Genomic DNA, 14,684 nt, shown 5'->3' with positions numbered 1-14,684 from the left:
TCTAGAAGGCAGCACTAATTGGAGGTTGCAACCAACATTTATCTGAGTGGTCCCTAAATTGAAACAGTCATACTGTCATATGACTTAGATGCACAGGTGATCTGGAGAGACATTAAACCAGCTAGTTTAACATAGTGAAGGGTTAAACTAACACACCAGTCTTCACAAATACTATCTGGCAAGTTTGAAGACCTTAAGAAAGCTAGTCAAAATCAACTGGACTGATCAGCCAGTGATGTGAATGGAGGAGACCAATTTCAGATCAAAATTTTCCAGTTTAAGTCTTCAGTTCTCTATTGTAAGAAGTTACATAATTTTAGGACATAATTATTTAGCAAAATCCTTCAATACTTCAAAATATCTTATACTATGAACATTTCAAAAGTCTATTAGGAAACTAAAAACTGTCAAGCAGTATGTTACAGCATTTGCACCCCACAAGAAAGGAATTCTAGAATAGTTAGCCAAACCCTCAAAATGTTAGAAGTACCACACAACCAAGCACAAAACCACCCCTTTGAGCCAGTAAGTCAAGACACCCAGGACCACACAAATCCTGTGATTTTGCCTCATTTCGCATAACTAATTAGTGCCCTTCCCACCACTAACCAATATAATCGTCTCTAACTTAAGTTTGTGGCCTCTTATCTTGGTTAGTGCTCTCTTTACAGTATCCATGCGCTTCCGAGAAATCTACCATTTTTACTGAAGGTGGTGTAGAAGCCAAACAAAGCGTCAACACCTAGAACCTAAATCTAAATAACAAATTATTTCTAAACATAATCTATTCTTTGGAAAAATATTTCAAGGTGTTAAAGTATCTACTTTTTACAGTGCTGATTTAATGTGGCAGCATAATAAACAGAACAAGTTCTTGGTTAGTTCATAAGTTTTCTCACATTTCCAAGAGCATAAAATTCAGGGCTCTAAGACACCTTAAAACTTCAAACTCTGAAATGTAGCATTCTTAGACTTCTAGAGCAGTACTCAAACTGCTTCAATATCATGAATGCTTTCAGAAATCAAGCCTCTAATCTAAAAATCTGGGGATTTTTTGGACTAGACTACACTGTGCCAGTGAATTAGGCAAGTTACACGCATCATTAATCAAAGATCAGACTATTCAGCCCACAGAAATCACTGCAAGAACATAAAACATCCTCACTTCCAAGTTTATGTCACAGAATCATCTAGGTTGGAAAGGACCTTGAAGATCATCCAGTCCAACCATTAACCTAACACTGACAGATCCCAACTACACCATATCCCCAAGCGCCACGTCAACCCAACTCTTAAACACCTCCAGGGATGGGGACTCCACCACCTCCCTGGGCAGCCCATTCCAACACCTAACAACTCCTTCTGTAAAGAAATGCTTCCTAATATCCAGTCTAAACCTTCCCTGGTGCAACTTGAGGCCATTCCCTCTTGTCCTATCGCTTGTTACTTCATTAAAGAGACTCATCCCCAGCTCTCTGCAGCCTCCTTTCAGGTAGTTGTAGAGGGCGATGAGGTCTCCCCTCAGCCTCCTCTTCTCCAGACCAAACAACCCCAGTTCCCTCAGCCGCTCCTCGTACGACATGTGCTCCAGACCCTTCACCAGCTTCGTTGCCCTTCTCTGGACACGCTCGAGTAATTCAATGTCCTTTTTGTAGTGAGGGGCCCGAATATTACACCATATTAACCTCAGCATACCTTACTCATATGAGGTACACCCATAGCTCATTAGCTAATGTGACTGATCCATGTTTCTTCCAAGGGGATAAAGGAAGAGATACTTGAATTCAAGAGAGTATCTGAACTGTGTGAAATAAGGCTACCATTTACCACTACACCAATCAAATACTGGTACTACCTGAATGCTATTAATCAGTAGCTTAATTCAGTTTTAAGAGAACAGCTCAGGCTTCTGACACTAAACTTAGCTTTTTGTATTTAAGCTGCTGGTATTCCATTACTAAATACATAGCTTATCTAGATCTGGAATTTGTTTCATATATTATGTTTTATGGTCATATTATAGAACTATAAATCCTTTGCTTTCTGAAAACTGTTTCCTGACACTTTCCTGTAACTCTTCATACTAGTGTCCAGTTTTCTGTTTTTCTGGTCTGTGACAATATATTAGCAGAGGACTACTCCCAATGACTACTAAGTCAGCTACACTTATCAACTGAACTTTTTGTTGAATTGTCTTATTTAATTGAATTGAGGCTGTTGAATCAATGTATAGTTTGTCCAGCCTTAACCAGGTTTTAAAAAAGCCATTCACAGCATAAGCATCTGAAGAACACACAGTAAGTCAAGTAAGCAAAGTTTAGTTAACTAAACCTATGGTTTAGTCTCATTTCAGATCATCAAATTAATGCCTTTCACATAGAACTCCATCAGCTCAGGCCCTACGCCTTCTTAAAAAACCAGAAAACTACACTGGCTATTAAACTAGTAGAAAAATCTATTAAGGTGTATTTCTGCAAGACTTTACTAATAGAACATCCTTCCATTTCTGCAGTTCTCAATACAAATTTGGAAAAAACACAACAATCCTGTAAAAATCAGTGTGGAATGCAAAACTGGAGTCAAACCAATGGTTCATCAAGCTCAGTATCATCCTCTCCATGGTGTCAGAAGGAGAATATATTTAGAAAAAGTATGCAAGCCTGGTCACTTACTGCAGTTTCAGCTTTTAGGACTCCCATCACTGCAGCATCCTGGCCTATTCCCTTTTCCTACTCAAAATGAGTCCATTTTAAGTAGGCAAGTGACATCAAAAAGCTAGCAGCAAGGCCAATGCTGTTGTGCTACTGATAAGCAACTACAGTATGCTTCGAGCAGTAATAAGTGTAAGTGGATACTGAAGACTCATCTGATCTTGCTTGGTCAACTATTTCTGTGGAAAAGCTTTCAATTTCCACCCTGATCTAAGAAATATGGTTAGGTCAGATTTTTCTTTATCACATTTGGCTTGGTCTTTACCTAAACTAAATCCCTCAAGCTGCAGGTGAAGTATACCATAAGACTTGCTTCTAGATTCAAGTCTTCTCTACCCCACAAACCATTCATGACTCCTAAAGCATGGACAATAGCCACACTACAGAGCTAGATCAAGTTAAACACATGGGTATTAACTAGGAGTTCAAGACTGGATAGGTGTATCTAAAGTATTCAGCCATAACTGTTTACTTCTAAACATAGGCACCTGAGAAGCAGACCATAAAACACATCAGCATTCCACACCAATAACTAAAGAAAAAACAGAAACTTATTTACTTGACCATAGCAGTCAGATGCTGAAATGCTTTCTTCAGTGAGCATTAAGAGGCAAGTCATATCTGATCCAAGGAGGGGTCCTACTTCCCCCTCTCCACCATCTACCTGGCCTATTAAAATTCTTCGCACCAGCTCCAGCATTTGCTAGACCTTGTGCTGGGTCACCTTAACTTAACACACTGGCAGAAAAGAGCCTCAAATCTAGCAATCTTGCAGCATTGGTGGCCAACAGCACCTTGGACTGCACTAGGAAGAGTTGTCACCACTAGATGGAGGAAGGTAGTTACTGCTCTTAACTCAATGTGGTCTCACCAGTACTTCAGAATTGGAGTGCCATGTCCAGTTCTGGGCTCCTCAGTACAGGAGACCACATACTGGACAGTCCCAAGAGCAACAATGATTAAGGGCTTGAGCATCAGAGAGCTGGGACCGTTCAACGTGAACAGGCGGCTTTGGGATGCGTATAAATGCTTGTGTGGGACTGAAGACTGTGGCAGACTTGTGGTGCCAGTGGTGCCCAGGGAAAGGATAAAAAGGGAATGAGCACAAACTATGGAAATTTCCATTTAAACAAGAACTTTTAGTCTGTCTGCAGTCAGAAACTGGAACAGGCTACTCAAAGACATAGTAGAGTCTCCATTCTTGGAGATATTCAAAATCCAGCTGGAGACTGGCATAAATGAGCTACTGTGAATGGGAAGTATATGGAACTAGATTATCTCCAGAGTTTTATTTTCAACCTCAGCACTTCTGAGTCAAAGTAAGTGTTCACCATTTTTGAAGTTTGGGTTAGCACACCACAAGCATTCATCAAATGCCAGTAATGGTTCAAGCAGGGGGGCAAAAAGCACACTAGCATGTGGCTGGAAACAGGACCCCTTCTAGCACAAATTGTGCACTTTCATTTCAAGAGAGCATCTACGTTTAATACTGAAGTGATAGCTTAAATAGTGAGAAGTATCAACTACCAAAATTGAGCCAAGTTAATTCCAGGTGCAGCTAAAGCTTTGTTTCTGCCAACACAATTGTTGAAGTCACCAGACCTGTACAGTTACAATGGTTCTCCTTGGGGGTTCTTCAGGGAAGACCCTGGGAAATCCCCAAGTAGAAACTAATACATACCTTCAGGCAGTTCACAAGCCTGTCAGGTAGTCACTTCCACCTAAAATGAGGAACAATCAACTTCGGTTGCAGTTCTATCTCAAACATTATTTGAAATCATTAAATAGTCACAATTCCTTCAAAGTTATTCTTTACTAAAAGAACTGCAGTTCTCAGCCAATGCTGACTTGTAACTGATGTTTTGTATTAAAAACCTTAAACTCTTATAGCATATTCTGTATCAACTCTGAGACAGGATCTGCATACACAACAAGATTCAGCATGAGACTCATTCCAGAATTTTCCATCCATCACAAATGCTCTGCTGGCACTTAGACCTTAATCTCACCTTGAATATGCTCTCTAGAAGTTACGGGCTTTCAATGCATTTTAAGGTAAGATTTAATATTACAATTTGATGGTAAATTTATTTACATGTAGTAGCATAAACTCCAACATACACTTAATGTTGCAACAGTTCTGCTAGTTCCTCTGTTGAAAAACCTTGTTACCATAGTAATTTTATAAGACTGTAAGACAGAAAAAAATAATTTGAAAGCAGCTTTGCATTTGCTTTTCCCAAGCAAAATCATTCCAAGACAGACCTTTTTGTTCATCCATCAGAAGATGTCTTAAAACTGCCTATGAGAATTTAGTTAGAACTGAAAATTAAATTTATAGCTCACACTGCTAAAGCAATAAAACATTGTTCCTATTATACTACAAAGGAAACTTTAAAAGATTTGGCAAAGTTCCTGTCAACAAGACAAGAGACTGATCATCTGGTTTTTGAATTTTATTTTTCAGAACTTATGAAAAAGGAAGGCTCATCCAAGTTAGCTACCCAAGGGCAAGCATGTAATTGCCTGTTGTTCTACCCACTAAAAAGGTTGTTTAATCCCTGGAAAGCTAACCTTCGAACTCAAAGGTCTTGCAGCAGCAAACAGCCCATCAACCAAGTGACAAAGACATTCCCTTCCCCCTAACTCCCCTGTGACCTTGTGGCATGACAGACTGTCTCAGCTTTCATTATTGCACTTCTGTGGACTTTAGTTTTAAATCAGGGACTGCTCTTTGCTCTGGTTCAGAGCTCCAACCTTTGTTTCAAAACACGTTTCTGGGGTGTATCAGAAGCCTGAAGCACTACCACTGGAAGTGCTCCACTATATGGTCAGTACAACAATGGTTCCTGCCACAGTCTAAGCAATCTTCAGCAAGAATTCCTTGGTAATGTCTGTTTGTTTTAAACATGTTTCTCGGAGAGCAATTCTTATCTCAAAATTACTCGTTTTCTGCTGTTTTGCACACAAAGACACCTAAACTATGAGAAATGTAGACCTGGTAGTAGTCTTCAAGTACATTATAGCAATGGTCCCTTCATTATGTTTTGACTTGGTTTTTTGTTATCCTAGTAGTATCCAAGGGCAACTAGGAACAACATCAGGAACAAAGAATAGCAAAATGAAGTAGGTAGAAAGAACCAAAATATCTTCAAGAACTGGGAAGATTTCAAGCAGAGTATGTAAGATGAACATAGTCCCTCAAATCCCTTTGAAGGTCTACAGGCAGCTCAAGAATATTATATGACCAGAAGTCTCTTCCATCACACAGAAGGGTCTTCCTGAGGGTATCATATACCAGTGCATTGCATAACATCAATAACACTAAGTTGCTTAAAACAATGTTTTGTTATATACTCCCTCATTTCTCCTGCTGAGAAATCACAAGCTACTTCAGAAAAACCTAAGATGAGTGTTTCTTCCCAAATATATTATTCTTACATCTAATAAACTTCTTTAAACATTTTTTCATCAAGACTGTAAAAACAGACATCTTGTTTTCCCCAGTGAAAGTTAAGGAATACAACACAGTAGTGAATTTCAAGTCATCATCAGACACTTGTTTGAAACAGGATAGTTAAGCAGTTCACCACAGCAGGTGTCAATACTGTAACAGACTTTCAACTTATGTTCTGGCACACTGCTTCTCAAAAAAAAAAGAAAAAATCACACTTATTAGGAGAGTGTTCCTACAGATGTAACTCCACAGTACTCATCAAGTACAGCTATGCAAGTCTTCCACAGTATTTAGCATGTCTTCCCCTTACACCAGACCATTAAAACATGTAGCTGCATTTGACTTGCACCTAATTCCTTGTGTCAATGACTCTGTATCAAACACTTGCAGTAAGCAGACAAAACTCCATGCAAAAACGATCCAAGTTATATCAAGTACTGTTTTGGATAAATTCTTACTCAAGACCTTTTTTAACCTAGGAACCACCATACAATAAACTATTGTTGACTTAAGAAAATACTTCTATTTAAGAAGAAAGAAATGAAGAATTGGAAGTGTAGCATAGACTTTAAAGCACACCCAAAATGATCCCAATAGAATTTCGCAGACAGTCTTTGCCACACTACAGTTGGGAGACACTTAACACATGGTCAGAGGTCAAGAAATCTAGGTCTACCTCACAAGAAGACTGGGATCTACCAATGGCATCCTTTCACCATTCACAAAACTTTACCAAAGTACACTGAACATCAGGCTGACTCAAACAGGTAAGATTTACTTAGTAGAGGGAGAAGAGCTACAGAATACAGCTCCAGGTTACTGTCAGTTGTTTCAGACTGATTCCTTGTACAGAGGAAATTGCAGTTGAGAGTTTCCAATTATAAACCTTTCTGAAAAGGGTTTCCCTTCCAAACACAAGCTGACATGCTGTTTTAAAGCATCTGCCAACTACTGATCATTCTTCAATCACTCAAATACTGGCAGACATTCTACTACAGTTGGTTTTATGAGAATTAACACACTAAGCCACTACAGCTTCAAAGTAATCAAGTAGACTGGTTTCCTAAATTTTTAGGCTACTGAAGTCCCACTTCAAAATACAGTTATTTCAAGTTTCATTCTGAAAGCTACCTCATTTACCATTCTACTAGTACAAAGCCATTCTACTTTTCTATCAGTCTAGCCAAGAAACCAGCTGGGTATGAGAAAGAACATTGTTCATGGAGACTAACAACTCTGTAAAAAAAAAACCTTCTCTACATGTAGCAACAGCTTTCTTGGGAAATTGCAGTAAAAGTAGTAAAGTAATCCTTAATATTCTAAAACATCAGTTAAACCACAGCCTCCTATTTCTTGCTACAATTAGAAGTGACTTTGATGGAAGTACAATGACCTAAGTGTACCAATTATTCATACTATAAGTTGCCAGTATAGCTACAGGAGGCAAGTAAGATCCATACAGTTATCACTGCATTTTCAGGGTAGATAAGAACGTACTGGTATTCATGTCTGTTGTGGATTAAACACAGCTGGCAGCCAAACACCCCACAGCCGCTCACTCACCCTCCCCCAGCCCCAGGGCATGGGGTAGAGAGTTAGAGGGGTAAGGAGACTCATAGGTTGAGATAAAAACAGTTTAATAATGGAAATAAAATTAGAATAATGATAAGACTAATAGTAATAATAGAAAATACAAATTAGTAATGCACAATGCGATTGCTCACCACCTGTCTACTGATGCCCAGTCCATTCCCTTCCCAGCTAGTGATCCCAGAAAAGAGAATCCCAAAACCACAATCCCAGAAGTGAGAGCAGCTTCCTGAGCAACCCTCATCTATATACTGACACTGTATGATATGGAATATTCCACTGGCCAATTTGGGTTCATTGCTCTGGCTCTGCTCCCTCCCAGCTTCTTGTGCACCTGCGCACTTGCAGCACACAGGAGGTTGAAGAGTCCTTGGTTTCTTAGCAAAAACTAAACAGATCAGCGCACTATCATTCTTCTCATATCAAAACCCATACTGAATCCAAAACACAGCACTATTCTAGCTATTAAGAAGGAAAAAAAAAATAGCTCTATCCCAGCCAAAACCAAGACACTGTCCTTGAGTACAAAAGGAGATTTCAGTTCTGTTCATCCTGTTTACTTAAAAAAACAAACCATGCCAAGACTAAATACTTTTACAAAAAGATACACATAGAAAAAAAAGAATATTACAAGATTGAAAGAGATGTTTAACATACTGTCTCAGCTTTCATGTCACTACGCTATACAACAGCAGCAGGGGACTAGACCTAATGATGCAGGAGAGGCATTAAGTTCTGGTTTTATATACAAATGGTGGAGACTTCTGAAAAATAAGTTACCTATTACTGTTCACCTCAGTGTAGCTCTAGTTATGAAAATGTGCATCATTCTTCAAGATCACAAAAGAAAAACACTTTTAAAACCATCTTTAAATCTCTACCACCATCTGGAGGATATGCTATGGAATAAAACATTAGTCCTATAATATTTCAAGTAGACCTGTCCAGACAGGCCAAAAACAAAAGAAGGTTTTCAGGTTTAAGCTCAGATGTGTTCCATAAATTATTTCAGGATTTACCAAAAGACATTTTGCTTTAAAAAGACTCAGTTGGCCCAAAACATCTTACAGAAATTCATCCATCAGTCTCACAAATCTATAGGAAATGGTCCACAGAAGAGTTTGAGAACTGTTCCACATTAGGAGTTGTGAAATGCTTGGGCTGTTAAACAAGACCCTGGCAACCTAAAAAGAGTAGAAAGCAAATATAAAGCAATTCCACTATTCTATAGTGAAGAATCTTTGTGGAAAATAAACTAGTATTTGGAAAGGTCTTTTGAAAACACAAGTTTCTTAATACTTTTCACTTCACTCAACATGAAACTGCACATTCTAGTTTCTGTCACTATCACTGGCAGGCAAAAAGTACTCTGCAACTTAACCAAAAAGTTCACTATTTAGAACGAATTATTTTCTGATCTAAAAAAATATATTCAAAAGAGCCAACCCATAGTCTTCAAAGAGGAAAAACTTCAAGTCTTAGGAAGTGGGATGAAAAGCAGGCAGCTACCTGAGTTCGTATCACTGACCGAGGCAGGCATTTCACTCAAACTGTGGTAAGTATCACTCTTCTATACCTACTTCTTACATATATTCTTCATTAGGAGGACTTTCATAAGGACTAAAATGAACTGATCTAAAACTACACACAGGTTTGGTGAACAGTTATTTCATTAGATTTGATTTCAGTTCATTTTTTGCTTCAGTTTTGTTTAGGATTATCACTCTTGATTCAACTCCTTTATGCTCCTTTACAGTAGCTCTTACTTTGAATATGGTAGTTGCTGAATCTGAACACTTAAAACACAAGAGTTACGCTCACAGTTGCATGAACTTTATATACAGTAGACTAGTTTCATACTGCTGCATATGTTAAGTGCCATAAAAGTTACAGCAAAACCACGTGTTTCCCTTAATGGACCTCCAAATACACACACAGGAAACACGTTAACAGGAGATAATATGACTGAAGCTATTAACATTTTCATGGATTGGCCTTCAGTATACTTGCATTTTTAGGAGGCTCTTAAACATAAAAAAAATTCACTGAAGGTCACTAAGTGTAAGGCTAATGTTTAACCAAAAAGGGATAATCCAGTATGACCCCTAAAAGCTTCATGCCTTTACTCAGAGGTCCTATTAATTGAAAAAAAAGTTAAAAATACTTACTGTAGTATCCATAAAGTACAGTGTCTTCAATTTGTCTTGAAACATTAGCATCAGCCCAGTCCTAGTAATAAAGGATAGAAGCATTTAACATCAAATGAAACTAAAGAACACTTCGTTCAAAAGCATTCTCATAGAACTGAAAAAACTGCTTGTATCAAATCCTTAAAGAAAAGCATTAAGAACCCAGTTTACCCATTTTAAGTGTTGGGATTTAAGTTAGAGCAAATTCACTTAACAAAGACGATTAAGGAGCGTGCTGCATTTCAGGGGACAAACACTGCAGCAGTATCCCCACTGCTTATTCTCACTTTGGCTGTTAGCCTCCTACTTAGAGTGCTCTTTTTTTTTCCAGCTGAAGAATCCTTAGTTACCATGCATTATATTGTCAACACACAGCTGAAATAAAATTATTAGTGAATACCGTTTTTAGCAGCTAACAATTTACTTTTGTCCTGTACTTAGTATTTAAATGGCACTCTAAATACCTATTTTTATGAAACTGATGTTTGTTTTCTACATGTCAGACAATGCAGCTACAGTCCGAAGCTCAATCTGAACATTTTTTCAAAATGTTTTGTAAAAGACAAGGTATGGTTATTTGCAGTTCTAGCCCTTTTTTTCTGGACTCTGAGCACTGCAGTAGACACTAAACTTCAAAGTCAAGTCTTTACAGGGACAAAGCTCCTCAGGATGAGTTTTCTACAAAACCCTATATATGATAGGCTTGGAAGCAGTGTGGTATATTACAAAAGACTGCACAGACAACTAAGCTGTATGAGTTGCCCAGCCCAGTAGTTGGATGTGTGGGATTTAATTTTATAATTAACACATTTACATCTGCTTTGCAACTCTTCAGTAAATATGTACGTGCAAAGCATTAATGGGGGGACCCAATCAAGTCAAGGATGCACTCATTTTGAAGTCAATACCTCTCAATCAAAAAAAGCACTAGTTTTATATCAGTGAAGCTGACACTGGGAATTGCTAAAAGAGCACCCCCAAAACCCCACTTGAGGCTGATACCCACATTACTCAATTTCAGTCACAGAAATGGTACCACAAACTAGAGTTTAGGAACACCTAGAAAGAAAAGTCTGATAATGAAGATAGAAGTGTTTTCTAGATGCAACTCAACAGAAAAAGCAGAGTCAAATTTGGTAAGTAGAATTTGCTTTCTTAAGACTTTGAATCAGGAAGAAAAATTAATTCTAAACAGATGGCCCTTTCTAAGGTATCAAACATCTATTTCTCAAGCATGTGAGTCTAGATATGAATGGTATATAAAGACCTACATTCTTATGAAAATCTCTATAGTACTTCACTTCCTGTTACTACCGTATTTAGTAACGCAAGAGAATCACTCATTAAACAACACAAATACATAGAGAGATAGATATTTTAAAAATGCTACTTACAAAAACTTACTGTGTACTGAGTGGTAGCAAGGGTGCAAATGACTGGGCATACAGGAATAAGCATAGGGCAGTTTCATAAAAGGAAGACCAGAAAGAACATTGAGTAGTTTTGGCAGCTCCCAAGTGAGTTGTGCTAATTCCCACAATACCTTGATAACAGGGTTTAAGATCATCATAGAACAGTTCGGGTTGGAAAGAACCTTAAAGATCATATAGTTCCAACTCCCCTGCCACAGGCAGGGACACCTTCCACTAGACCAGGTTGCTCAAAGCCCCGTCCAACCTGGCCTTCAACACTTCCATGGAGAGAGCAGCCACAGCTTCTCTGGGCAACCTGTTCCAGTGTCTCACCACGCTCACTGTAAAAAAAAAACTTCATGTCCAATCTAAATCTACCCTCTTTCAGTTTAAAACTTGCCCTGCCACTACAGGCCCTGGGCAAAAGCGTTTTTCCACCTTTCTTATAAGCCCTCTCTGTATATTCAGAGACTGCAATAAGGTCTCCTCGAAGCCTTCTCTTCTCCAGGTTGAAACACCCCAACTGTTTCAGCCTTTCTTTACAGGAGAGGTGCTCCAGCCCCCTGACCATTTTTGTGTCCCTGCTCTAACAGCTCCATGTGTTTCTTGTACTGTGGGCCAGAGCTGGACACAGTATGCAGTGCACAGAATGCACACAGAATTTCTATCACAGAATAGCTATGACTAAAATTTATATATACAGATGCAATGATACTTCGACATAAGAATGGCAAATAGCTTACTATGCTCAGTTGTAGCTTACAAACGTCTATTTTTTATTAGCTATCCACACAGTTTAAGCCATCATCTCCCTTTTCAGAAGTATGAGCCTTTACTTTTTAGTTTGACCAAGACTTGAATTATATGAATATTCAAGTTAGCTTAAAAAAAAAAGTAGTATCCTAAACCAGGTATTAGAAAAAAGTTATTGAGTTACTTGATACTATGCACACTAGCAGAGCTGAGACACTAACTATGCCAGTCTTGGGTTTCTGGCCTAAGGACTGAAGTTCTTTACATAACACCAAAGGGCAGACTGTTTTCCTGAAATTCCTATTCAAAAAATGACATTCTGATAAAGAAACCTTAATTCTTATTAGTAGAGTAACATATCTCAAATCTTACCACATAACTGAAGGAGATTCATCCATGAGTTTTAGAATTGAGATCCTACAACTCCCAGTGTAACAGCATTGATATCCCTTATTTGCGCAAAAATTGATCTTTTTCAGAACTGTGCTACCCAGTCCTGGGGAATTGTTCAAAGAATGGAAGTGAAAATACAACTCTAACTACATTGATAACTTCACCCAGCCAGAAGGCTGAAGCCAAGTTCCTGCCCATATCCCTTTCTTCTTCTCCTTGAGAGGACCTATTGGTTTAAGAAAGCTAAATGTTTTGTAACATGATTGTTGGCAGCCAAACTAAGGATTGATTCCAGAGGTCCAAGCCTGCCTGTACAGCTTAAACATATTCCAGAATTGTTCAAGTCTTGTGGGATCCACTCCACATGCAGTCAAGAAAGTAGTTATCCAGAAACAAAATTCTTCAAAAGCTGCAATTTTGGAGACACACCAACATAACTCAATTAGTGACAAAATAAAAGATGCAGTACTGTCAAAGCTGCTTTCAATTTCTATGTGTAGGCTTTTTTCAAACTAGTAAGCTCAGACCCTTTCAGTTGTTATAAAGAAACATGCACTAATCACAGAGCATATGAAAAATGCAAGTGAGCATACTCCTTAGACTGCACATGATAAGTCTTAAAGTTTAACACTTGCGTTATCAGTTCTCTCAGAACTGCCTAAACTCTCATGGAATATGGGCTTGATGACATACCATAAACACTTCGTTTTTCTATTATCTCAAAATCAGCACCATCTTTTCCTTTGTGTTAATATATTAAGACTTTCAGTAGGCCACTTTAAGCTTTTAAAGCTCACTGTCTTAAATAGATTATCATCCAACTGGAATTTGAGTAGAAAAGTATACATGCATTTTGTCATCTACTCAGCAAAAAGAAAGGTTGAAAAGTTTTTTAGCAGAAGGGACGGAAGCAACACCTTAAGTGTCTGTCAGGTACACAGTAAGCCCAATCTTTGAAGACTGTCAGGCTCAAACTCCACAGCATTTCGACTGAAAAGTTTCTAGGCATTTATATGAACACCATGAAAGAATTTGATCATAATAAGTTAAGAATACATACACAGAACATTAAAGTGTTTAAATTGCCTAGTGTTATAAATTAAGGAAATGCATTGCTTTAATTATGCCTAAGGGAAAAGCAAGACTGAACTGCACAGGTGGCACTATTTACTTCCAAATAAGTATTTGAAAAATGTCTCTCCTATGAGCAATGAAGACATTCAAAACCCACACCAACCATGAATAAGCAAGAAAAGCAACAGTAAGACCCAAAGTTTAAGTGGTAGCTAGTAATTGAAATACAACAGGGCTTAACTGCCAAAAAGCTGCTTCTCCTCCAACTCCAGAAAAGCATTAAAGTTCTACATCTGTGTCCTATTACAAATGTTAAAACACTGTAATTGCCTTTCATTTTGTTGCTCAAAGTAGGTTGTGTACAGGACCAGAGTAATATACCAGGAAACACACATTACGACATATTAAACTATTGAGATTTTATCTTACACAAAAAGATGTAAACAAAGATGTGTGCATTTCACCACTGTACATGTGCCCAAACTTACAGACTTTGCATTACTCTACACAAGAAGAATCTGTAATACAAGAAATTTAATAGTATATCCTAACAGCTTTCAGTTAGCTGCTGAAGCCCCGCATTTACACAAACTAAGGAGGTAAAAACCCTTATTCTAACTGGCAAATTATCCATATGCACACATCAGCAGCAGCTCAAAAGCAGTAACCAGTTCATGTGAGCCATTTCAAAAGCTAGTGTCAGCAGCACTGTCTCATCAAAAGCAAGAAGCACTACTACCTACTGAGTGTCAGAGCCCTGACATTCTCAGCAACAGTGCTGATATATCAAATTGGTACATATATGAATCTACTGGACAATACATCCAGAGAACTCATCTGGACAACCTCTAGATCTACTCTGTTTTCTTCTCCATCCATTATAGTCCAAGCTTACAACATACATAGCAAATACCTTAGAAGCACAATAGATTAGGATCATGAGAATTCATTACTACCTTTAACATCAAGTTAAGATGTGAAAATGTGACCACAAATTCTCTTACGATCCACAGAATTCAGACACTCTGTACTGTTCTGCTGTACTTCAATCTGACCCATGTATTTTAGCAAGCGTACATCATATCACCTTTAAAATACCTGTAAC

General features: G+C 38.2%; 1 protein-coding gene across 2 annotated transcripts in view; it reads right to left on the bottom strand.

The window, feature by feature from the left end:
- LMBRD1 (LMBR1 domain containing 1) overlaps nucleotides 1-14,684 on the bottom strand; it is an 89,096-nt gene that overhangs the window by 68,697 nt on the left and 5,715 nt on the right. For both annotated transcript variants that reach the window (XM_074819818.1, XM_074819820.1), the window contains exon 3: nucleotides 9,927-9,987. In XM_074819818.1, the coding sequence (XP_074675919.1) occupies nucleotides 9,927-9,987 (61 nt within the window). The remainder of the gene's footprint in view (nucleotides 1-9,926; nucleotides 9,988-14,684) is intronic.

Source organism: Strix aluco, chromosome 3 (genome assembly GCF_031877795.1).
Source record: "Strix aluco isolate bStrAlu1 chromosome 3, bStrAlu1.hap1, whole genome shotgun sequence".
In the NCBI taxonomy this organism is placed as follows: Eukaryota; Metazoa; Chordata; class Aves; order Strigiformes; family Strigidae; genus Strix; species Strix aluco.
The sequence above is the reverse complement of the archived record's forward strand: the minus strand, read 5'-3'. Positions and strand labels throughout refer to the sequence as shown.